The sequence below is a fragment of the Corvus cornix genome, chromosome Z (genome assembly GCF_000738735.6).
Source record: "Corvus cornix cornix isolate S_Up_H32 chromosome Z, ASM73873v5, whole genome shotgun sequence".
NCBI lineage: Eukaryota > Metazoa > Chordata > Aves > Passeriformes > Corvidae > Corvus > Corvus cornix.
In genome coordinates this window covers 9,872,061-9,898,384 of record NC_046357.1, presented here as the reverse complement: position 1 = coordinate 9,898,384, position 26,324 = coordinate 9,872,061, and the positions used below count along the sequence as shown (strand labels likewise).

Below are 26,324 nucleotides of genomic sequence, written 5' to 3'. Positions count from 1 at the left end.
GCAATACTAACAGTGAATGGTGCATTTTGTGGTCCTTTCAACTTGGTGACTGAAGATTTCGGAAGTTCTGAAGAAATGTGATGAGAGGAAATTTCTTTACTCTGAGGGCTCCTGATAAATCTGTATCACAGTTGCGTGATGAAACCAGAATTTTTTTGATAGATTTGCAATGCTCCGAATTTTTTTTTCCATGTTAAATATCTGAATGAAAGAGACATCTGTCAGTCTTGATATGGCAGATTGTCCCTTGGTTGGGAGTGTAAACTGGAGCATAGGAAACTAGGTTCAAAGTTCTTTCTCAAATATCCCAGGTAAGTGTCCTTGTTTGAGTTTGGAATCAATTTTGTATTTGATTTTGACCACAAATTTCATCTTGAAGCTGAAGAATCTCTACAGTTTTACTGAAATTGGTATGCTACTCTGTGTGTGTGAATTTTCTTGTTTTTAAGAATCACTTTTGAAAAATTTTTCCACAAGGATGGAGAATTCTGATTAGTGTCATGTGTTTAAACATTCAGTGCTACCCCTTCAGATCTGTTGTGTGGAAGCCCTTATTTGGGGATTAGTAGTATTCATGAAATGCAGTTATTCAGTATGGGGAATTACAAGTTTGGTAGTCTTTTGGTTAATAATTAAGCTGTCCTTGTAGTATGCTTTAGTAACATGTGATTTGTCATTCAGTAGAGGACAAATCAAGGATAAAACAGCAATTTAATGACAAATTAGAAGCAGGGCTATTGCTTTTATTTAGTTTTTAAGTGCTCTTGAATGGAAATGTAACAGATACAAACTAACTGTGTTTTATTCTTTCAGAAATTATCTTTGATTATAGTAACACTTGGTAAAATCACTGTATTGCTAAGAAGAGTAAGTTTTCTGAAAAGACTAGTGTCACAGTGATTCTTCTTAAGGCTGTAGTTACTATTTTTCTTGTCTCAGATTAGCTTTCTTTCCATCCAGGCTGTGTTATGTACAAGAGTAATAGCTGCTTGAGGAGAAGAGATATGGAGTCAGCTGAGAAGTAAACTTGGAAGATGGATAATTTTCGTACTGCTAGCTGTTTTGCTGCTGCTTGCTTATTAGAAACATAGGAACTTTGATATAGGAGTAAACATGTATTCCCATAACTTGTCCCAGATAGTCACTATGACCAGGTGCTTCAGAAACAGGTATAAAACTTTCTGAAGCCATGGGAAAGGTGCATATGGAGTGACTGACTCTGAGCTTCCCAGTATACTTCCAGATTGGTTTGTCCTACAGCTCTGTGACTTTTACCCCTTTCTATTTTGGGATTTTTAATATCCTTTTTATTTTGATATTTATTTCTTAAAATTTCTTGTTTTTTTTCTAAACCTATAACAGTTCATTTTCAATTAATTCTCTAGGTAAGCATTATGTTATTCATAAAGAAGAAATATTCTCCTTTAATTTCATTTTTTTTTTTTTTTTAAAATTCCTTGCTTATGTAATAGGAGGGATCAGGTGTTCGTTTAATCTCCTGTACCATTTTTTTTTTTTTTTCTTTTTGCCAACATCATATTGCTGTTCTTCGGAATATGTCCTCATCTTCAGAACAGGTGAGATGGTTTGTTTAAAGGTTATCAGAGTAAATAAAAAATAGGCAGGTTATGTATCCTGTTTTCAATCCCCGAACATATGGCATGTAGTCAAAACTTCTTTACCTTTTCCCTAAGTCACTCTCTAATACTTGTTGATACTATTTCGTCGCAGACTACTTCCCGAAGTCAGGTTAAGGAGGTAAAAACCTGTATTTTTTTGCTGTAGTTTTAACTTAGAATCTTCTCTAAGATTCTTGTAGATAGAAGTTACATGGAGAAAGTCACTGTTACAGTTTTGTTTACTTGAAGTTTGAATATGTCCTCATTACACAGTTAGCACTATGGTAAGGGAATGAGAGAGTGGCTTCTTACTAGTTTTTCTAAATTCTGAATTTTGTATATACCACAGCATTTCACTGGAATCTATATTCCATTCTAAGACCTGTGGAATTTAATGATTCTACTTCTGATAGTGGCAGAATCTAAGTATTGTGTATATTCTACTCAATATATTAAAAAACTTCATGACTTTAAAAGGTGCTCCAGGTATGTGTATATCAGTCAGTATTTGGAAGATGTCCATGATGTCGTAAAGCAGTAAGTCACTAAAACATACTCAAGGCAGTTCTTAAAGAGATTATCTGACATGAAGGATTAGAAAGGCAGCTTGTAGGCTTCACACTCTCCTGTAACTTTAAACCCCTGGCAAGGATAGCAAATGAGCTTCCTCAAAATAAAACCTAAATCAAGGTCCTAAATTTATAATCGTTGATTTCAATCTTTCAAAACTATTGACTTCGATGAAATTGCTGAATTCAAGAAACCAAATCTGTGTTAATTACAAAGCTTCCTCCTGCCGGAGTATTCATCATACCATGTTGTGTGTGTCGGGGCAGACAGGCAGCTGGGACAGCCACAAACTCATGTCTAGAATGCAAAGAGTAAATTTATTTCCATTACTTCGCCAATGGGGTATTGCTGAAGCAGCACCCAGGCGGAGGAAAACAAGCGGAGACACAGGCACCAGTAAATCATCACAGGCCTGCTGTTCACATAGGCTTATCAAGAGTTATTTCCAGCTGAAAGGGAGCTTTGCAATCCTCCTTGCCTGTGTGCTGCTTTTTAACCCTTTCTTCCCAAGACCTGTACTGAAGTTTTAAGATAGATCTTTGTTTTTGAGCTGTAGACATCTGCTCCATTTTGGTGCTGAATCATGTGGAAGCTCAGGGCAGTCTACTTGAAAAATGTCCTATACCTGCTCTAGCTAAAAGCTGGCAAACTGACAGCTTGCTTATGTATTCATTTGCTCCTGTGTTTATGGATTACTGGAAGTCTGGTAGTGGGACAGAGAAGAAAAAAAGGTGAGGCAAATGAGACTTGTTGGATATTTATCTTGGATTTTATCTCCCAGAGCATTGGAGAAGAGCATGTTCCTCAGTACTGGTCTGTGATCATTCTGTTTATTAAATAAGGTGCAAATACTTTCTATCTGAAAAAGTTGTACTAATTTTTATTGCATGCAAGATATACCAATAAAGAAAGAAGTGAGGAATGAGGAAACACATCTGGCATCTAGTGAGTGTATATTCCTGTCCTGTTACTCCTAGCCATTTGCTTTTCTATTCTGATACTCCACTCAAAAGCAAATGAGCAAAAGGAAATCAGAAGCATCTATTGTCATTTGAACCTTAGGAGCTAAAAAAAAGATTAATTTATTTGCTTGAGAAAAATAAAAGCTTTAGTAAAATGTCTGTATGCCTTTAGATTTTCAGTTATCTATTTCCTTTATGCTATAATTTGTTCCTCCCCTCCTTTGCTCCTCCTTTCCCCTTCCTTCTTCCCCCTTCCCCCCCTGCCTTTTCCCCTTGTTTTTCCCTTCCCCTATTTTCCCCCATGTTTCCCCCCTCCTTTCCTCCCCTTTGGCATTCTTGTGCTACAAAAATTTTCAAAAGGAGAAAGGGAAGGTAGGACTCCAGTTCTTAACTTTTCTCAGTGCTTTTTGCATTCTATCCTACCCTAGAGTTACTTCCTCTGAAATTCTGATTGGTCTCTGTTATCCTAACAAATTTCAATCTTCTAGGTTTCATTCCTGCTTCTAAAAGACAAGAGAGCTCATTTCCACCGAGTTGATTTAGTGAAAATCAGAAGCAGGAGTTTATTGTGTAGTAATTAGAAGAGATGAGGAGAAAAGTGTCTTCAAATGACGAGGGTAATTTGAGTGACAGCAACAGTTACCACAGCTGGTAACAAGTGGTTAGTGCTGCTGTGGTAGGTATGGCCTGAGTTGCACGGTGATGTTTAGATTTGGTGTATGCTGGTGAAACAAATCGTTGCAAAGCTCTGTTACCTTTGTGGCTCTGTTGTTTTAGATGTGCATTTTTGCTCCTGTTCTGACTTTATGTTCTTTTAATGTATGTTTTTCTGAATTTGTTGTCTTATGATTAAAACATTTTAAATGTTCTCCAACATATAAAACATCAAAAACACTTCTATCTTCAAACTATTTGTTGTTATTTTATTAGTTAAATTTCAAAAACAAAGCTAAAACAAAACAAAAGTAAAAGTAATTAGAATAATAGAATCACTAAGGTTGGAGAGGAACTCTAAAATCAAGTCCAGCCTCCAGCCTTTGACTGAACACCACCTTGTCAACTAAACCACAGCACTAAGTGCCACATCCAGTCATTTCTTGAACACTTCCAAGGATGGTGAATTGCTCACCTCCCTTGAGCAACCCATTCCAGTGCTTAACCACCCTTTCAGTGAAGAAGTTCTTCCTGGTGTCCAACCTGAACCTGCTGTGGCTCAGTAAAACCTTCCCTGGTGCAGCAATTGGAAGTAATGAACTTCTTTGTCTGGTGATCTTTCATTCTGTCTTGTTGGATGTGTTCAATTTTTTTTTTTTTTAATGAGTTAGTAGGCTGAGAAGTACAGGTAGGTATTTAAGTACTAGTTCTTAGCAACTATACTGTTTTTTCAGAACATAATATGTTGACAGTATCTTGAAAGTTTCAAACTGAAAATATTTTCAGATTGTCAGCTTTAAGCACATTGTAGTACAAGTGCAATTTCATAGGTAATTATTTTTGATATTTTAAATCTAAATCTAGTTCCTCAAAGCTCTGATACTGTAGTATGTTTTTTGCTTTTTTTCACTTCTTTATTTGCCTGGTACAATTTTTTGTAGCACAATACATAGTATTGGTGGACAATTCAAAAGCAGATTTGTAATTTAAAACAAGCGTGTCATGAATGTCCTCCCCTTTTTAAGGTTTGGGGTTTCTTTGGTGGTTTTTGCTGTTGTTGTTGCTTGGTCATTAATATAAGTGACTGCTTAGACTGCTGAAATTATAGTTCATTAATATATATGTGCTGTAAATGTCTTGCATAGTAATGTCACAATCCAGGTTTAAATTCTGGATAGATGTCAGTGAAAGCTGGTACAGGATTCATCCTATGTGTCAGATTGCATGCTGTCAGTGTAATTGAAGCAGTGTGATAGTTTTATGTATGATTATTCTGCTTGAGCCTGTGTATTCATAAATAATGTATTTAAACACTTGTTTGGATCAGAGAACTTGAACTCCCAAATATTAGGCTGAAGGCTCCCAAATTGTACTCAAACGAAGTTAGATGTTTGTAATTTGAAAACTTTAACTAAAACATAAATTTCAGCTTCAGCAGTTTCCTGGTGTTACTTAGTGGAGCTTTGAACAAGTTAAAACAAGGAAATAACTTTGAAGAGAAATATTTTTGAAGAAACTAGTAGATGGATATTCCATTATTCTTCAACTACTACTGAATTAATGTTTTTCATTTCTGTGGCAACTTTTAGAGTAGTTTATTGATGTACTTATGCCTTTCAATGTCCTTTGTGCGTATGTTGCATTCAGTCACAGTGATTCGATGTAATTTGATATACATTACAAACTGTAATGTATATTACAGCTGTAATTTGATATACATTACGTGCATACTCAGTTAAAATGCAGTTTCACTGTTCAAGCTCATTTATTTCTTTCTTCACAATAACGTGGAAGTGACTAGAGAGGGATTTAAATTCAGACCTGAGGTAGAATGTGTTATCACCAGAACACCAGGTATTGTGTAAATCAGAATGCCAGTTACACAATCAGGACTGTGTAAACACCGATGGGTATAAACTGCACCAAACACTTGTTACTGCTTGTGTGGCTGATTGTGCTGACCTGCTGATTGCTGAAAGAACAAGGATCTCTAGGAAGAAGGTGTAATTTAAGGAAATGTAAATGACATTCCTAGAAAATAGCATTCTGCTTCCTCTTCCCTTAGGAGGGAGAACTGCTAACTGTGACATGTCTGCATGTGTCTGTACAACATTGAAGAGTGTCCCTTATATCAGTTAATTAGTGTTTAGTACAACTAATGCTGTCTTATCTGCCACTCTTACAGGAATTCCTTATAAACAGCTGACTGTAGGTGTCCCCAAGGAGATATTTGAAAATGAGAAGAGAGTGGCTCTATCACCAGCTGGAGTTCAAGCCTTGGTTAAACAAGGCTTCAATGTTGTGGTGGAATCTGGTGCTGGAGAAGCTTCCAAATTTTCTGATGACCATTACAGACAAGTTGGAGCAAAAATCCAGGGAACCAAGGAAGTTCTGGCTTCTGATTTAATTGTGAAAGTAATTGCTTTATTAGTATATTTCCTATTACATTGTTTTTGGAGAAATGTATAGGTAATTTTTTTCTGATAATCTGTGGAAAGTTCAGTAAATAAGGTTCTTTAAAGTAACATTTTCCATTTTGAGTTCTGATTCAAGTTTTGTATTTTTTTTAGTAGTTCAGGTGTGCACCTCCACTAAAAAAAAAGTAAATGACAGCATTGAAAAAACTGTGGATAATTTCTTAGCAAGTTTTTAACAACCTAGGAGGAGTTGTGTTTTCTAGAATGAGGTATACTGGTTTTGGAATCTAATCAGATGAGATCCCTGCTCTAAGAAATCTTTTATCCAAAATTGGTAACATACAACTCTAGTTACTCTTCAGATAGAGTGGTTTGGAATTTTGAAAATATGAGTCTGTAACTTTTCTGAATTCCACAGCAACAGTATGTTTCAAAATTTGGGAAAACTGCTAAAAGCGGATATGCTTAAGAGGTCTGAGGTTGTGCAGAGAAGGAGAAAAAAAAAGACCTTTACCTTGATGTTGAGGCTTTCTTCAGTTCCTCTGTTTAAAATTGTCCCATCAGCATTGAACACAGAATTCTGTGAGGTACTGGGTGAACAACCCTTTTAAGTCGGTTTCACCTTGAAGAAAAGTGAGAAACTCAGGAGTGAATATAGATGAAGATCAGTATCTACTGGACATCTGGCATGAAATTCCCTATATGTAGTCATGCACTGCAACCTAATTAGTGATTCTTAACCTGTGGAGCTTAATTGTCATATCTGTTGAGTAATCATTTTGCTTAAAAATGGTGGGTTTGAGGGTAGCTGTCTGTTATAAAAGCAAGTGACTGCTGGTTAGAAGTCATCAGATCTTTCTGAAGGTGTGTGCTGACAATTATCGCCCCGTCACCAACCCAGCTAGAGCCAATTCCATGATGTGGACTGCAGCTGAGAAGTGCAGTTACTCAGTTCAGTTGTGTAAATAGCCTTTGATATACTTTCTTCTTTCTGTACTTTTTTGGATGGGAATGGACAGATTGCAAGCTGGGAGAAAGGAAGTGGAATGTGTTCTGATTTCTTTCCTCTGATTAACTTGGAAACTTCTGTCTTTTGTCAGGTGAGGGCTCCTATATATAACTCATCTCTAGGTATACATGAGGCAGATCTTTTCAAGACGCCAGCGACCCTGATTAGTTTTATCTACCCGGCACAAAATCCAGACCTCCTGAAAAAACTTGCGGAAAAAAGAGCTACTGTCTTGGCTATGGATCAGGTTCCACGGGTCACCATTGCTCAGGGATATGATGCACTTAGCTCCATGGCCAACATTGCTGGGTATGATTTTTTTTTTTTAGCTTCACTAAGTATTGCTGGTTTAAAATCATGTGCTTTGATATTCGGTATATCTAAAGTGATTCTACATCTCTGTTTTCATGCAGCACTTTTGAGCAGGATGGTGCTATTGGAGGTGCCAAACCACTAGTTTCTTATGGTTAGCTTTGCAGCAGATCAGAGCAAGGCTTTTAAAATTAACAAACCTGAATGCAATTCTTCTACTTCCTTGACTGTTTTGTGTAGTGCCCTTTTGCTCTGAACTAGATTATCTTGAGCACAGAGTGACTGTCATGAGGATCTGGTGTTGTTAGGAGCTCACTAACCCAAACAACACTCGGTGTGAATGCAATTGCCTTGGCAGTTACAAACAAAAGGTCAAATATTGTCAGACCGTCTCCATGCTTTGCAACTAGCATTTTAGGTATTGCTGTGAATTAAAATGTTGCTGTACAACATCCTTTTATTGGCTTCTTTTATTTGGTTGGTTTTTTTTGTTATTTTTTTTTTTGTCCTTTTACTTAGATGATGTCTGAGGCACAATAAACCTTTGAGAAGGCTGCCAGATTTTGTGCACACAAGCAGTGTACGTCCGTGTGCATGTTAGCTTCCCCATGTTTTCATTTGGTGAAATTTTACTAAAATACAGAAATTCATAATATATTTGAAGGTATAAAATGTACAAGGTGTATTCCAAACTTGAACTAATTTTGTGGCATACAGACCTCTATATCCCTCTGCTAGAGGTAGGAAAAAGAGTGGAATGGGACTGTTGAACCTTAACACTGCTAGTAAAAATGCAAGAAAATATGCCCTGTTGTTAAGAAAAGAAAAAATTACACATTAATCTTTATTTTCAGATAGCTCTGCGGGTATTAATTTGGTGTCCAGCTACCCATGCTTGGATGGGGCAAATGAAGTAGCAAGGTTATTTGCCCTAAGCCATATAGCTCCAGAAAGTTTAGGGTCAAAGTACCTTTCTTGAATGTGCGCCTGCTGGTCTAAGTGAGCTAGCTGCAGGGTTACTCTGAGTTTTGCAGTTATTTGTTCATTCTCCCTTCCATAACAAGCCTCAGGTTACAGCCTTGGAAGGTAGTTTTAAGGACCACAGAGTTAACTTCGGGCAAGTTGGGCATTTATTTTTTACGTAAAATTTTATTATTGAGAGTGAATAGTTGGAGACATCCAGTATACTGCAGTCCAAAAATTATATCTGAAAATGCATTCCATGATTAAAAAAAAGGCAAGAAATATGACCAAAGACTATTAAGCTTGTGTTCGATAGTAAAATACTAAGCTTGCTTTATTCTACACATGCTCTGGTCAAATGTTCATCATGTAGATTGTTTGTAATGAATGGAATTTTACTGAATCTGAGAAAATACTGATATATGTTCATCCTTGATTGACAGTTACAAGGCTGTGGTCCTGGCAGCAAATCACTTTGGTCGATTTTTCACAGGTCAAATCACAGCTGCTGGTAAAGTTCCTCCCGCAAAGGTATGTGCAATTAAACACATACTGTGGCAAAAGGATATGTGAGTTTCTGAGCACACGTAACTGTTGCTGAAACTGTGTTAAAAGACTTTTTTCCTGCCTTTGGGCTGTTTCTAGAAACTTTAGAAATCATCGTAATTATTCTCATACCACATTTTGTTCACATCTGTAGTGATTTTGTTTTGGGAATAATAGAATAATTTGAGTTTTATTTAAGTTTGCTTAGTTTTAGACATCCCATTAGCTATATGGAGTTGGATTTTTTTTTTTTCCAAAATGGGGGAAGGTAAGGAAGCAGTTAAGAAAATTCAGAGATTGGTATTTCTGATGCATTGAGGAGTGCAATGGAAAAGTTTACTTGATTGGAATTACAGGTGGATTGGGTTGAAGAGAAATAAAAGTAGAATTAGGGAAGGGAAAAAGGAAAATAAATCAAGGAGAAAACCTGTGTTTACTTAAACAATTAGCTACAAAAGAGTTGGCTCTTAGATATGTGTAATTAGGAGTTACAGCTTTCAAATTGTTGGATGTATGGGGCAACTCTGCCAAAGTAAATTTGGTTTTATCTGAAGGTATCTTGTTTAAATGGCTGGTTGATGAGTTTTATCATTCCAGGTCTTGATCATTGGAGGCGGGGTTGCTGGCCTGGCTTCTGCAGGAGCAGCAAAATCGATGGGTGCAGTGGTTCGTGGATTTGATACTAGGTAGGAGTGTGAAAATTGTAATATCAGTCTGAAATTACTTTGTGGCTGTATTACAGTGAAATAATTTGTGCTGCACTGAGTCATAATTCACTTTCTACCATTTTTATGCCATCATTAGTCCTTCATTTTTTATTCATTCTAAAATCTGTCTAAAACTTTTCCCTTTTTAAAATTCCCTTCTTAAGCACTCCAGATACTGTTATCTTGAGATGCAAGAACATTTCTGTTTAGTTCTCTGCATGTTGTGAATGTTCATCTAACACTGAAACTTAGTCTCATTATTTATTGTGGTGTCATATGATGCAAAATAAATTACAGAATATTAAAAAGCCACTACTCCAAATGCCTCTTCCCCCATGTCCCCCCCTCCTCCAGCAATTTACGCTGTGAAAATAAGACTTACTAGTACTTCCCATCTCATAGTTTAAAGACAGGGTCACAGGTTCTGTGGTTATTTCCCGTTTTAGGCACCTTAGTTTGGGCTGTAGATTTACCAAGTCTCGACAAGAGAAGTGCATTAGTCAGCAGTGAAACCCTCAGGTTTGAGGCTTTTCTTGGAGCAACTCTGCTGGCTATACAGGAAACCATAGGCTGCCTTCATTCCTTGTTCAAGTCTGTCTGGAACCTAAATTTATCAATGTGATTACTTTTTTCACTGAATACAGAAAGTTGAGGACTTAGGTTACAGTCTCCTTAACACTAGAATAAGTTTTACATCTCTTGTCTGAAGACTGTTACAAAAGCCACTGGTAAAGTCATGATGTATTTTTAAGGTAGTGGTTTTTCTCTCACCTGCAATTTACTTTTTCTAGAGCTGCAGCCCTGGAACAGTTCAAGTCTCTTGGTGCTGAGCCTTTGGAAGTAGATTTAAAGGAATCTGGAGAGGGACAAGGTGGTTATGCTAAAGAAATGTCCAAAGAATTTATCGAAGCTGAAATGAAACTCTTTGCCAAACAGTGCCAAGATGTTGACATTATCATCACTACAGCACTTATTCCAGGTATGTTTTATGTGAAAAATGCTAGTTTTCATTTATATAAATAAGTTTGCATATTCTGGAGTTGCATCTCCATGGAAACAGAGGGGTTGGCGAATTACATCTGTGTGAGCATTTACCTTTACCCTTTTGTGACAAAAGACCTGGTTTTAGAATGTGTCCCTTTTTTTTTTAACAACTTTTGTTTTCATAGGCAATCAGTCTGACTCAAATACCATCATGTTTTTTTTACTATAAAGGAGTCTATAATAATAAAGTAAGAATATATAATTCTCTTACATATTTATTGCATCATTGTTACTTCTGCTATACAGTTTGTGCACTGAAACAAGTCTGATTGAAATGGTACTGTCTTTTGTAATTGAAACATAGTAAGGTAGAGGTTAGATTTTAGTGCTTTGTATGGCACAATATCTGTAGTTTAACAACTTATATTGTGGCCATTTTTTTGTTATGACTGGAATTGTAAGATTGGATAAGACTGTTGGTTTGCTGACAGAACTGTACTTACCTTTGGTAGACTACCCATGCATAACTTTTTTGTATGCTTTGGAGCAGGATGTTCTAGCATCTCCTCTGTCTTTATAAACAAACTTTCTGTGATTTTTTTTTTTTTTATCGTAGGTAGTGATTACTTGAAAATTTTGCTTACAAAATTAAAGTTTATATATAGAGCAAAGAGAAGTCATCTCCTAAGTTCAACACATAGAAAGCCGTATTTTGTGTTTAACTTGCTATACCTTGTTTGTCAGGCAAAAAAGCTCCTATCTTGTTTAACAAAGATATGATTGAATCAATGAAGGAAGGTTCAGTTGTTGTGGATTTAGCTGCAGAAGCAGGAGGAAATATTGAGACTACAAAGCCTGGAGAAATGTATGTTCATAAGGTGAGCATTTTAATCTGCAGTTCATTCTTGGTTTGCCTGAACTTCCACCATGTTTTGTAAACTGCGTGCTGAAAATGAGTAGCTGAATTTTCAACAGTCTTTCAGCTGCTTTGGGCTGAAGTAATCTTTTAGATTTGTGTTTGGTCACTATTCATAGGTACACCAATTTGAATATTCTAAAAGAAATGAACACCTTTGTGTAGTGGTAATTTGGTTGTTAATGGATATTACATTAATTCTTGCTACTTAAACTTCCAAGTCCAGTGTTTGTCTCTTCTGAGTTGAAGGTGGAGTTTGATATCTATTTCTTGGTCTACCTAAAAGACACAGCAGTAGCAATAGGTTTTTTGACTTTCTTATCACCTCCCCTGACTGGATGTTAACATTCCCTGTCATAGGTAAAGCTAAGCAGGTTCAGACTGTCAGTGTACTGTACTTCAGTACAAAGTATCTGGCTTACTCAGTACTATTTCAGCTTCAGGAGGGTGCTGGCTTTGCTTGTCTTTATCTTCAACAACATGCATGTATCTCCCATAGAGTATCCAAGGCTTTTGGAACCCAAAGTAGATGTAGCATAAATTGGTTCATTAAAGTAAGCAGGTTTGGTCTGGGCTGAACTACTTTGGTTTTGCTCCAGTGTTCATTTGCTCAGTTGAGAACTTGTCTTTCTGCTTTTTGGGTTTTGTTTTGGGTACTTACGGGAAATCTCCTAACAATTACATAAATCTGGGTGATGAGATTTATAGTAGCGGATTTCCTAGGCTGTAATTTGGTAATGCAAGGATATAATGCCTTTATTTGGGAAGCCTGTAGGACACTGCTGCCATGGTTGTCATTGACATAAGCAGAATTCTGTTTGTATATATCAAAGAATCACATGTTGCATTTGTCTTTGTGGCTTTCTAGGCTTTTGATGTCATTGGTTAAAACCTGAAACTAGAGAATGTAGAAGAGAAGTAAGCAGATACTTGCATGAAGAGTTCATATGGAACACTTTTAGTCAGAAGAGTATTACCCCTGGATTTAGTGTACTGGCTCTGTGCTATGGAAAATAGCAGCAGTACAGAACTATTAGGATTGTGCCAGAACATTGCATTAGGAAGCCAGAGTTCTGGAAGCATGCACGGGGCCTTAGCTGTAAGTTGTGGGAGCACTGTTTTAACACAAGCCTTCTTTGGAACACCTAAGTGTGTATGCCAGCCTCAGTTTCCCATTCCTTCCTAAAGCCTGATATCCCTTAGTTCTCATTAGTTCTGTAAGAAGTGAGGATATATTAGGTTACATTTTTTACATATGTATGAACTCAGACATATTACTTGCACCACTCTGAGGGAGCTCTCTTCACTCCACTGGCACACAGAAAGTTATCGCCAGTGTTTGCCTTCCAGAAAAACTGAGAAGATGCCAAACATTAGGCAGATCTACTTAAACTTCCAAGTCCAGCGTTTGTCTCTTCTGAGTTGAAGGTGGAATTAGATATCTATTTCTTGGTCTACCTAAAAGACACAGCAGTAGCAATAGGTTTTTTGACTTTCTTATCACCTCCCCTGACTGGATGTTAACATTCCCTGCCACAGGTAAAGCTAAGCAGGTTCAGACTGTCAGTGTGTACCTGACTGCTTAAAGAAGTTAGGTTCTGAGAGAATGGCAGGATTTGGAGAAGACAAGCTCTTGCATCGGTGTGTCTTCCTCTCTGTGAAGTCTTGTTGCTAACAGAATTTAAGGTTTTGTATTTGACCATGTTGGATTCTGTAGCTATTGTGAGTAACCTTTCCCTGATTTAATAGTGTCAGAGCTGCAGGTAGCTGATTTAATTGAGGTTACAAACAGAAATAAGTGAAACAGTTTGGATATGTATTTCCAGAAGGATATACTGGAAGAGATGATGGTTTTTCAGACGTTGTACAAATCCTTATTATTTTACTTGGATTTTTTTTTCAGGGTGTTACACACATTGGGTACACAGACCTGCCTAGCAGAATGGCTACTCAGGCCAGTACCCTGTATTCTAATAATATTATCAAACTTCTAAAGGCTATTAGTCCTGACAAAGAAAACTTCTACTTTGATCCAAAAGATGACTTTGACTATGGGACTCTGGATCATGTTATTAGAGGAACTGTAGTAATGAAGGTAAGCCAGTAAATGTTCTCTTCTTAATTTGTGAATACAGACCTAACATCATTTTTGTCTCTTCAAAATACATTCAAAGATACTGCATATCAACAGACTTCAGAGGTGACTTGAGATGGAGCATGTGGGAAACTCTGTGTTTATTCAGCTGAATATTCCTCTGTCTCTTAGTTTTGTCTTCTTGTCAAGGTTAAACCTAATGTGTTTACTAATGAAAAATAGGAAAAGGATAAAGGTTGCATGTTTCATGTGATAAAAGCATAGCTACTTAAAACATGTTTGAGACTTTACCAGACCAAAACATTCTTCCAGAAAAACATTTTTCCTTTTTTTGTTTTTTAAATAAGTGTTCCTTTTATAGTAAGAGGAAAAAAAGGTGAAACTAGAATATGCAGAATACTTTAAGCTTTATCAGAAAATAATAAAATAAAAACTCAGGGCGGCATTGACTTCAGCTCTCCCAGACCACTGAAGTGGTGTGTACAGCTCAGGGCTGATAGCTCCACAGTTATTCCACAGAGGCCTGAAGAACAACAAGAAATGTGGGATATCAGCCTTGGTTCCTATCTGAGGTCTGGGAAGGCTGTGATTACAGTTCACATCTATAGCAGATTTTGTTATTTCCAAGACCTTGTTTTATTTTGCATAGATGTTTTCCAGTTCAGGAACTTTATCTCTTTGTTTTTCTCTTGTTTCTGCTCTGAAGCCCTGTGCTGTGTCTTTACCAGGTGCCCTTGGACACTAATGTCAAATCTTGTTTGAAAAATGTGTAAACCAGTATGATTAACTTGGTCATGCCTTGCAAACTTCTGCTGATGCAGAAAAGGAATCTGTTGTGGACATGGCTGTAGGATGTTAGCACTTGCCTGAATTGCAGGATTGGGAAGAAAAGGCTTCTTTAAATACTAAGTATCTGCCACGTATAACTGTATATAAGTGATGTATAACTGTAAATATCTCTTGTCAGGATGGCAAAGTGATTTTCCCAGCACCTCCACCAAATAACATTCCTCAAGGAGCACCAGTGAAGCAGAAGACTGTAGCAGAGCTGGAAGCAGAAAAAGCAGCTACTATTACACCTTTTAGAAAAACCATGACTAGTGCATCTGTATACACAGCAGGTAGGCAACTTCCAGAGCTGGAGAATCAATGTAGAGTACTCCCCATTTTGCTAATATTTTTGAGTGACCCATCATCTAACTTGTTCAATTGAATGGCTGTTTGGGAGAGCAGTTGAATGGCTGGTGTATCCTGGTGCAAAATCAGTGTAATGTAAAAACTGCTTGAGAAGGAAAATAAAACTTCAGAAATTTAACCAAAAGTCTTGACATTTCAGCAAGTGCTGATTCATGCTCTGTGCATATATGTGTGTTTGGCTCTATTTAAATATTAGAAAAATGCTTAAAATTCTGAAGGACTCCTGCCAGGGACTGTGCCCATACTTTGCATCAGAATCAGTTCAGTGCCTTTGCTTTCTTCAGATTTTACTGTACTGTGTGAGACTTACATGTCCACAATCTACTAAAGTACCAGACATAGGACATTTGCTTTGTCAAATAAGCATTTGTTCTTCATTTCATTTGTTACTCTCAGTGCATCAGAACTTCTGCATGAGGTAATTAATGAATTCAGTAGTCTTAATTTTAATCCCTGTTCTTCATACATATGCTTTGATACATCCAAGTAGTGTCTCAACATAATTGTGACTTCTGCATTTCTTTTCTATAGAACAGGAGAGTGACAGGATTCAGTGTTGGTGTGGAAACCTATCTGCTGCATTGTGTGCATGCATAACAAATAAGTGTGGATTATATTTATGGCTTCACTTTCTATTGTAAAAGAAACACTAGCACCGAAAGAACTTTGTGTATTTGACAAAATGATCCCCCTGATTTTGAAACTAGTCCATGCAGAGAACTCCATTTTGCTTTTGTGTCAGTACTAGGCTCCTATTGTATACAGTTTAAATGTAAGAAGTCACTGAAAAGTCATAGTTTTCCTGTGCTTTCCTTCTAGGTTTAGCTGGTATGTTAGGGCTGGGAATTGTAGCACCTAATGCTGCTTTCACACAAATGGTGACGACGTTCGGCCTCTCTGGAATTGTGGGGTACCACACAGTGTGGGGTGTGACTCCTGCTCTGCACTCCCCACTCATGTCTGTGACTAATGCTATCTCAGGTAAGTGGCTGTCACACAGCTGCTTGTTGTCTACTTGAAGCAGGCCCAACTTCTTTTACTTTAGACATGTCTGCTAATATACCTTTTAGAATGCCTAAGAGCCTAGTATTACTGTGCGTGTTTGAGTTTCATAAATAGCAAGGACACCTGAAACATTGTATTTCTGAGAGTATGATTTTTTTCAAAAGGGCAGATGTGTTGCTGTATACTTTTAATTTTCATAAGTAATTTTTTACACTTGACCTGTTTGCTTAAAAGTTTGTTTTGCTTGAAGTGCTGCAGTCTCCTTTCATAGACCACATCCTTCGACCCATCTCTCCAAAAGGTTGCCCTGAAAATAACTTTTTTTTATCTTTCATAGTTTTTTACATTCTTTTATTCATCTCCTCAAACTATGTGTTGTGAGAGAGGGGGGGAAAAAAGAAAATAAATCCTAAAACACCCATAAAATTCATAATTCTTATAAATAAGATTTTATGTGTCTGTGTTTGGCTATATGTGGCAGGTTACAAGTCTGATCTACTTTGATTGTTAAAAGCAAAGTTTCTTTTATTGAACAAGTACTTGGCTAACTCTGTGCTTGAGGCACTGTTCTTCAAAACTACATCCACATAGTATTTTTTTTCTTTTGAAACATGTTTGTATTCCTGAAAAAGACCGTGGTAGTCTTCCTTTAAGCAACAATGTGTGAAGTAGGGGTCAAAATTTGAGTTGATTGGTATTTGTCCTGCAGTTGAAAGGAAACTTCTATAGGTATAGAATCTTTTAAGGTTACACAGTAACCTTTTCCAGTAACACTTTTTTCTCTTTTAAATAGGTCTGACTGCAGTTGGTGGGCTGGTACTAATGGGAGGACACTATCTCCCTGAAAACATTTCCCAAAGTCTAGCAGTGCTTTCAGCCTTTATCTCTTCAGTCAATATTGCAGGTATGAATGTTAGGCTTTATCTTCAAGTACTAGTGTAATTTTTAAAATTTCTTCTCTCTCTTTAATTGTATAATTCCAGAAATACTAGTCTGAGAATAGAATCTGAGAACATTTATCAATAAAAACCCATCAACCCTCCAATTTTCACAGTAGTTATTGTAAGTATTTTGCATACCCTGAGGAGCAACCTTTTTTTAGGAAATATTTAAATGTGCATTTTCCTTTTGCGGTATCCTTTGGATGATGATTATATACAATGTATTTTCCTGTATAACCCAAGATGGTAGTGGATTTGTACTTGTATTCATTTTCCTACTTGAAATATATACTAGTTGCCTAGAATAAAAGTCTGCTTCCTTAAGCTTCAGAAGTCCCAGCTTCAATAATAAAAAAGACAAGAAGGTGAACAATGTGACTTAGAAATACCACTTTTGCTAAAGTAGGTGAGGTGAACACAGTCATAAACTACGATATGTCCTACAGTCAGTGTAGAGTATGGAGCCAGAGCAAGTCCTCCTTTTCTTCTGGAGTTCTTCCAAAGGCTAAAAGAGACAGCAAGATCTAACCCTGATTATACTTTGTTTTCTGGTGGTTTTCTAGGTTACTAGCTTTATTGATTGCTAAATTGTGTGGTAATATGGTATTACTAAATATTTCTCCTATATCTTGGCATGTGCTTGATTTCAGATTTTATTTTTTTAAGATTGCTCCTTTACTTTGTCCAGGTGGCTTTTTAGTTACACAGAGAATGCTGGATATGTTCAAACGTCCCACAGACCCTCCTGAGTACAACTACTTGTACCTGCTCCCTGGTGGTGTGTTCATAGGAGGCTACGCAGCTGCTCTCAGCGGTGGCTATAGCATTGAACAAGTAAGAAGATAATTTTATGGCTCTTAGCCCAGTGCTCAGTGTTGTTTCTTCATGCCTGTTCTGTTGAGGAGTAAATAACAAATAATCTAAGGTCTTTCCATCAGCTGCATATTCCCACAAGGCCAGTCTGAAGCTGATTAACTGTAAGATTGCCGTCACAGAGCTAACATACTTTAAAAGCTTTGTTGTTGTTGTTTGGTTTTGTGTAAAGTAGCAGGTGCTTTTATTTGTTGGACTGTTTTCCTAAATTACAGTCTAAATACTACAGAAACTACAGACATCAGTCTTTAATTTAAATGTTTCTGGAAGTTCAACTTGGCATGACAGTTAAAAAAGGATGGGATCAGTTTTCAGCACAGAGGGATGTACAGGGATTTGACCTATAGCACCTTTTATAGTAAACTTTTGTTTGCATTTGTTTTACTAGTAAGAAAAATCAATCTGTATTGCCTTGTGTGTTTGGAAAGAGTGAATCCAAACATACAGTTATGGCAGGGGCTTGTAATGTATTTGTGTTTTTTCAATTATCTGGACATATATAGCTCAGTTCATGTAAGTTTGTTTATACTTTTTGAAAACAGCAGTTATAGAATGTCATATAATCATTAATATAAGAGAAGACCTTTAAGATCATCAAGTCCAACCATCAGCCTTGCACCACCACCATGGTCACTATAAACCATATTCCCAAGTACCACGTCCACAAGCTTTTTTGAACACTTCCAGGTGGAGTTCCAGTGACTCCACCACTTCCCTTGGAAGCCTGTTCCAAAGTTTGACCATGCTTTCCATGAAAAGAAAAGTCCTAATATCTAATATAACCCTGCCCTGGAGCAACTTGAGGCCATTTCCTCTTGTGCTCTCACTTGTTACCTGGGAGATGAGACCACTTCCCACCTGGCTGCAACTTTCTTTTGAGGAATTGTAGAGAGTGATAAAGTCTCCTCTGAGCTTCCTTTTCTCCAAACTAAACACCCCGGACTCCTTCCTTATCAGACTTGTGCTCCAGATCCTTCACCAGCTTTGTTGCCCTTCTCAGGACTCACTTCAGCCTCTCAATGTCCTTCTTGTTCTGTGAAGCCCAAAGCACATTCTGCATTACAGTTTCTTGACTTCAATTAAGAATTGTCAGTTAAACACATTCTGGAGAAATCAGCCCTTTTGTGTAATAATTAGAGATTATTAATTAATTAATAATTAATTTATCATAATAAGTAAATAAATAACATTAATTAATCAGAGATGTTTTTGTTGCAATTTGTTGCAATGCAGTTTGTTACTACTTCATATTGATGGTTTTCTTATTTTAAAGGTGATGTATCTGGGCTCAGGACTGTGCTGTGTTGGTGCCCTGGCTGGTTTGTCTACCCAAGGAACAGCTCGTCTTGGAAATGCTTTGGGTATGATTGGTGTTGCAGGAGGTTTAGCCGCAACTCTTGGAAGCCTTAATCCCTCGGCTGAATTGCTGGCACAGATGTCAGGTGCAATGGCACTTGGTGGGACCATAGGTATGTGTATGATGAACTAACAATCATGTGTTCCATGCATGCATACATGGAAGCTGTATATACATAAAATACTGTATAGCTCGCAGGTGAATTGACTAGCTGACATTTGTGGCTTGTGCAAAATTATTTTGCAAATGTGTGAACAAAATATCATAACTCTCAGGGCTTTTATTAATGCTTCAGAATGTGATAATGGGCTGACTGGTGGAAAAGCAGGAGCACATCATCTCTGATAGGGAAACTGTGTCCAGAGGTAAATGATCTTGCCCAACTTCATACTTCAGTTCCTGACTGAATACTGCCAAGTTCCCTCTTTCACACTGTGTGTTTGTCACAGAAATTAATATCTCGATATTTAGTGAAGCTTCTTAGAACATGATATGCTTTAATCTTTCTATTTTTCATTATTTCCCCCTTGCACAAAATACACATATGCAGCCTTCAGTTCAATGCCATAGTAATTTCTAGTTGGAACAGGCTTGTGTGTATGTATTCATTGCACACTGAACCATCCTGTACTAATTTCTAGCTGAACAGATTGGTTGTGTTTTGTAAGACTTCCCTTCTGTTTTCAACTCTCAACAGGTCTGACAATTGCTAAACGCATCCAGATTACAGATCTGCCTCAGCTAGTGGCTGCTTTCCACAGTTTGGTTGGTTTGGCTGCTGTGCTCACCTGTGTAGCAGAGTACATGATTGAATATCCTCACTTTGCCACCGATCCTGCTGCAAACCTCACCAAGATTGTGGCATATCTCGGCACATACATTGGTGGAGTGACTTTCAGTGGCTCTCTTGTTGCATATGGAAAACTTCAAGGTGAGACCTTCTATTTAGAATTAAGCATCTGTTAAAGGGTTTTTCTTCCCCCAGAATTTAGCTCTACTTTTAGACTGCTGTGTAAGTAGAAAGAAACATTGCATTTCGCATCAGATAAAGGTTTATATGTTTGATTCTTATGAGTGCACTTTTTTTGTTCTAATTCTGTTTAATTTGTGTACAGCTTTAGTTATGAAAGGTTGTCTTCAGTGCTTGGGCATATTATTACCATTCATTACAAAATCGTGTGAACTTTGCCTCAGTTCATCTTGTCTAGAAATAAGTGTTGCTTTTGTGTAAGACTATCTGATGCTTTTTCTTGAATCAATTTTATTGAACTTGGATGATCATAACTTTGTATTTCTGAGCAGACATTTTAATTGAAACTCTCATGTTGCTGGATTCAGTGAGCACTGCTAATACTTCTAGGATTTTGTTCTTAGCATTGCAATCTTCCTTAAGGTAGGCAGCTTGCAGTATTAGTTGAGGCTGCCTCACTTTAAACCATTCAGTTCACTGTCTGTTTACCTACTGCACAAACTCTATGCTCCATGCCTCTTGCTGTTTTAGTAAGTATGCTCTCTAAGTTAAATGCTCACTAATCCCTGATTCTTACGCATGTGAAGGTTTCTTTATTGCATTTTTTGGTTTTGTAAGCACACAGCTTTTGAGATGCTGAGGTAATACTTGTACTAAGAATTTCAGGCTAAGAGCTTCCTATTACTAATCCTGTTGTTAACTTTGCAATAGTTCCTTTGGGAAACATCTGTTTGCTTTCTTCAGTGTTTGTGAGACCAGCCATTGAAGCAGGAAGTATGACAAGGATGGAAACTTGTCTTCTCTAATAATCTTTTGAAAGATTTGTCAGTAGTTTCTGATGTATCCCTGCTAAGTAGTTACTCATTTATTTCTTCTCAGTTATTTTTTTCTCTCCTTATTGTACCCCCTCAGTGATTTGTGCACATGTCCCTGGTGAACTTCACTGCCTGTTTGAGCCTGTTCTCCTATTTCTGTTTATTTTTTTTCTCCCTTGCATTTTCATATCATCATGATATGAAATATGAAGCTTTTCTATACTATTGAACTACTGATTCTATACTATGGAAAAGGGTAGTAAGTCACACACTTTGACTCCTCCTGCCTGACACCATCAGTTCACTCTTTCCCTTGAATTTAGCTGAATTTAAATGAGATGATGTTATTTCTGATGTAAGTAATTACTGAGAATCTTGCATTGTTTCAACTCTTGACATGTTGTTTGGAAAAAAAAAGCCTAGTGAAATAAATGTGACTGCCTTTTTAAACTGAATCACACAAATACTGAATCCCCTTTTCCCCTCAGGTTTCTGCCAATGTGGGAATCTGTGGGAGTTCTGTGTGATTGAGGGTAGTGGTGAAATTAATGCATTTGAAAGCAGAAGTGTTTTATATTTGGTATTATCTGTGTAGTCATATTTTTCTAAGCACACAGCTTTTGAGAGACTGAGATAATTCCTGTGTAGAAGTTTTAACTAAAAGCTTACTACTACTGCGTGTCATATTCAACATACAAAGACCATACAAAATGAAAGGACATTTTTGAAGGAAAAATAGAAAGGCTTTTCAAAAGGAAAAGAGATTTGTGTGACTGTTCTGGAGCACTTCAGTGAAATTAGGAAGTAAACCAAGTTTAAATGGGACTATTTGAGAATTTAGAGGAATTTTAAATGTGTTGCAATTCTGAGTCAGCACAAGGTGTCAGTTTCTACTAACTTGTTTTGTCTTCTGCCCCTCCCTTTTTCTCTTTTTAATTTGTCTTTTGCTGAGTTATTCAGTCTCCTCTGAAGGCAAGACAGGCTCCCCAGAATGTACATGTTCATGCCTGAAAATGCATTTGATTGCAGGTATCCTGAATTCTGCACCTCTGCTCTTGCCTGGTCGACATGCATTGAATGCAGGATTGCTGGCTGCCAGCATTGGTGGGATGGTTCCCTACCTGATTGATCCCAGTTACACCACAGGAATTACTTGCCTGGGTTCTGTGTCAGCACTCTCAGCTGTAATGGTAAGTCAAGGAATTGTAGAAAGTGAAGCAAGTTACATGAGGAGTTTATTCTCCAGTTTTGCAAGTTTCCTCTTCAGGGATTATATTTTGCCAGCCTGAGTCACAGTGGGCATGGTGCCTGCCAGTGTGGTAACTTGCAAGTAGCAACTGACTTTTCTAGATCTACCAGAACTGTTCCAGAGAGCTGGAATGCATTTATATAATTCATTTTTGCAGCTATTGATTAATGAAGCTTTTTCTGAAATAATGCTTTGTCCTATAAGACTTTTTGGAAAGTTAATCCTTAAAATACTTCAAAGAGCTCTGGGTCTACAGATTATTATGATAACTTCTTAAGATTACTCGCCTGTGTAATTTCCCCCATTCACTCACACCAGTGTACACAAGTGTTGCAAAATTTGCCCTGAATATTGTAACATTCTGTAAACTGAGTCTTGCAAAGACTGCTCAGTATGAACTCCTTAATGGTATGAACAGTTTCATGGCGCTGGTAGGATATTTTTGCAAGTAAAAAAATACGTGACTAAGCACAGGATGAGGACAGTGGGGTACCTTCCTGTACTCTCTAAAACAGCAGATTTGGTAAGTCCACTCCTCAGGCCACAGCTTGAATACTTACACTGAAAATACTTGAATAAGTTCTATGTAACTTGAAAATTGCCTAGAAAAGTTGTGGATGCCCCATCCCTGGAAGTGTCCAAGACCAGGTTGGATGGGGCCCTGAGCAACATGATTTAGTGGGTGACATCCCTGCCCCTGACAGGGCAGTTGGAACTGAGTGATCTTAAAGGTCCCTTCCAACACCCACCATTCTGTGATTCTGTATTTATTTTTCAGTGCTGCAGGTAGAGTGTCTTGTCTGGGTGTCCTCCTTAGTCACTGCTGACACTGAAGTATTTTCTTTCCTTTCCAGGGTGTCACTTTAACAGCAGCTATTGGAGGTGCTGATATGCCTGTAGTTATTACTGTCCTGAACAGTTACTCTGGATGGGCTTTGTGTGCCGAGGGCTTTCTGCTGAACAACAACTTGCTGACCATTGTTGGTGCACTCATTGGCTCCTCTGGGGCCATCCTCTCTTACATCATGTGTGTGGTAAGAAGTCAACAGAAACTGTGCTTGTTTGCTGAGTAACGAAAGAACTTTTTAAACCATGTTTTTTAGGAAGATAAGCTATTGGATCTCAAGCTGCTAGGTGTCGATAGACTAGAACATTCTTGATTGAAACTGTTGGAGCAGATATCAGTCATTTTTCTTTGGTTTGGTCAGAGACATATCTCAAAACTGAGGGAAGCCCCTTGCATTCACTTGTGCATTAAGGGTTTGAATCTGGGCTCAAACAAGTATGATTACTTGTAGTCAGCAATTTATTTTTTAGTCATGTACCTCTGAAGCGTGGTTAAATTTAAGCTAAATTTAATACATAGCAGGAGATACTTTTAAGTATTGTGTTCGTTTAAAAAGCTGTTAGTCAGCCAATAATTTACAGTTTGGTGTTTGGAGTGCAGGAAGATACGCTCTTTTCTTCAGAGCAGCTACTTTGGAGTACCACGGGGTGGCAGCAGGCTTACAGGAATTCAATGCTGATGTGACTGTGTGTTGAAATCTTGAGCTTCTACTCGATGTGTGAGTTGTATTGCATTGTTAGTAACGACCTCCCTTTTTCTGGAACATTTGTATAAAAATCTTGTATTCAAAGATGGAGAGATAGTGGTTTAAAGAAAACTGTTCACAGTGCAACAGCTGCCAGCCTCCTCATTCTCTGTTGGGTAATTCTGCTTCATTTCTGCCCTTGTACTCTTGTCTGATCAATGCCACTGTTCTCCTGTCTGATATGTTTTCCTCTGGTCAGCTCTGGCTGTCGTCTTTTACTTCGTCTCCACTAATAAATAGTATTGTTACCATGTTAGGAATGCCCAGCATCATTTTTTTCATCTTTCTTGAGGAAGAATTTCAGAAAAGCTTAAAAAGGTATTCTTGTGCAGCTACATGAAAGTGAGTTCCAGTGAACAATTCCAGGTATGAATTTCAAAGAATCTTATTATTTCTTGAAAATTTTTTGTCTCCTTATCAAAAGGAAATCAAATTATGTAGCTTATATATTTAGTTGTATACATTCAGGAATTTAGTCCAAATCAGTAGAAAAATAGTGCTTATGGGTAACACAGGTATGAAAACTATGTTCTTTAAAGATCAAATTCTTGTAAATCTTAGGGAAAATATTAACTGTTTGGTACATATCTACCAGTAATCCATTCTATACCTAATTTTTCTTTTACTGTCTCCTTCTTCTCTTAATATTGCTCACCTCTCTTAGTACTCACAAGAGAGTTTTGAAATTGCAACCAACTTGCAGTTGATTGGAAGAACCGAGGTAAATAGGAAGCTTAGGGGAGTAGTTAGCATAATAGTTATGCAGTGACAGAGTGGCTTTCCTCTCTTTCTCCAATTTCAGGAAGTTTAGTTTCTGAAGTAGTATTCTAGAAATCTTGTGCTGCTTTATATAAGCTTAGACAACTAAAGTTCATCAACCAGTAAGATGAAAATTATTTTGTATGATTTCTGCACAATAAGCAGAACAACTTGTTTCTAGCCCAGCAAATTTTTTTCTGCTTTACTTCCCTTAATGGAGATCATTACTTTTTAAAGCATTTTTATAAACAAGGGATTCACTATCATTGTCTTGAAGCTGCATTTCCAGAGAAAGAAATGCTCAAGAGTTTCAGTAAATTCTGCTTTAGGTGTTGCAACCTCTCCTAATGATGCAACAGTTTTCCCTTCCCCTTTTTTCCTTCTTTTTTTTTGTTTGGTTTGGTTTGGTTTGGTTTTGTTATTTCCCCCTATTATTTAGTATGATTTCTGTCAAAACCATTATATATATTGATACTTATCTAGTACAGGTGAGAAGGTATTTGTGGAAACATCTTAATGGTTGAAACCATATTTTTACAATATTTTAATTTACTTTGAGAGATAAAACTTAATCATCCAAAGCCAGTTCAGCTAATCTCCTAAAGCTTCAGTTGATAAAATTGGCCAGTATGTGTTTAGATAACCACTTAGTTTTTGTGTTCATATGTGCTTGATTTTCCACCTATCTCTCTGTTGTACCTGTTAGTAGGGGGAGTTAAAGACAGAAAATTTAACTTCAAAAGCAAAAGCCTGTACTGTTTGCTCATCCTGTGAATTGTGACTCTTCTAAGACACCAACACAATACATCTTCAGAACACTTGATGGTTAGCATGTCTTTGTCCCTCCTTTTTTCCCCAGAGGGGAAACTTGATGATTGCAGTTCTGGTATTAGAATCATTATGGGATGGGCAAGAAACTTAAGGTTGAAGAGGAGCCATTAACTGGGTGGGTGAAACAGAGCAAGAGAAGGTACAAACTGTGTTAGTCTTACAAATTGTATGCTGGCCACTCATGTGTACTAGCTGTGTAGTTTCTGTGGGCACAGTGGAAGCACTTGCTGTTCTCAGGATTCAGGTGTTCGGTTTTCCCTGGACTGTAAGCTCCTGACCATTGTTACCTGTCTATGCACAGCACAGAGGGCTTTCTGCCAGTTGTTGGATTATCAGTGAATGATGAAGCCTGCACTTTAAATCTCTGTATTTGTGGTCTGTGGTGGTAAAGAAGGTGGAAGAGGCTACAGAAGAGTTTTCACACTGTCCCAGCTATGTTGGTTAACTGTTGCTTGATAAGGTCTTGGCTCTCCTTGGAAGGGAAAGTTCTCTTGGAACCACTTGTTCTCTTGGAAGGGAAGTTCTTGGCTCTTTGCAGTGGAGCCAGGCAAGGGTGCTTCAATCTCATGCTTGCTTTTGGCTGATTCTCAGATTTCTGATAATATTTTATCTTCTTTTTTTTCCCTCTTTGACTTGGTCTAACTGTTGTCTTTTGGTTTAGATATGTGTAGAAAGTGCTTTGCTTCTGGTAAGCTTGGCATATGCAACATCTGAAGAGGGTATTCCTCTGTCTAGGCTGTCTTACCTGACACATAACTGCTGTAATGTTGTGATCATGCCAAAGGCAGTGTGTTCTTAGGGCATGTGAACTACTGTGTGGTGCAGACACTAAAAGATGTTGATTTCACTGTGTTTGTGTGTGTCCCTTACAGTATCTGAAATAGTGATGACTGACCAGGAAAAACAAAAGTTCTAACATCACCATTCTGCTTAATTGCTAGATGATGAATTTCAAGGAATGGCACATCTTCTGAGGCTGTA

General features: G+C 37.5%; 1 protein-coding gene across 2 annotated transcripts in view; it reads left to right on the top strand.

Annotated features, from left to right (window-relative positions):
- Positions 1-26,324, top strand: part of NNT (nicotinamide nucleotide transhydrogenase) — a 43,948-nt gene that overhangs the window by 2,372 nt on the left and 15,252 nt on the right. For both annotated transcript variants that reach the window (XM_039566605.1, XM_039566606.1), the window contains exons 3-17: positions 5,991-6,220; positions 7,323-7,540; positions 8,950-9,037; positions 9,650-9,738; positions 10,551-10,738; positions 11,488-11,621; positions 13,563-13,754; positions 14,722-14,875; positions 15,771-15,932; positions 16,750-16,860; positions 17,586-17,731; positions 19,044-19,239; positions 19,825-20,058; positions 21,942-22,102; positions 23,016-23,195. In XM_039566605.1, the coding sequence (XP_039422539.1) occupies positions 5,991-6,220; positions 7,323-7,540; positions 8,950-9,037; positions 9,650-9,738; positions 10,551-10,738; positions 11,488-11,621; positions 13,563-13,754; positions 14,722-14,875; positions 15,771-15,932; positions 16,750-16,860; positions 17,586-17,731; positions 19,044-19,239; positions 19,825-20,058; positions 21,942-22,102; positions 23,016-23,195 (2,483 nt within the window). The remainder of the gene's footprint in view (positions 1-5,990; positions 6,221-7,322; positions 7,541-8,949; positions 9,038-9,649; positions 9,739-10,550; positions 10,739-11,487; positions 11,622-13,562; positions 13,755-14,721; positions 14,876-15,770; positions 15,933-16,749; positions 16,861-17,585; positions 17,732-19,043; positions 19,240-19,824; positions 20,059-21,941; positions 22,103-23,015; positions 23,196-26,324) is intronic.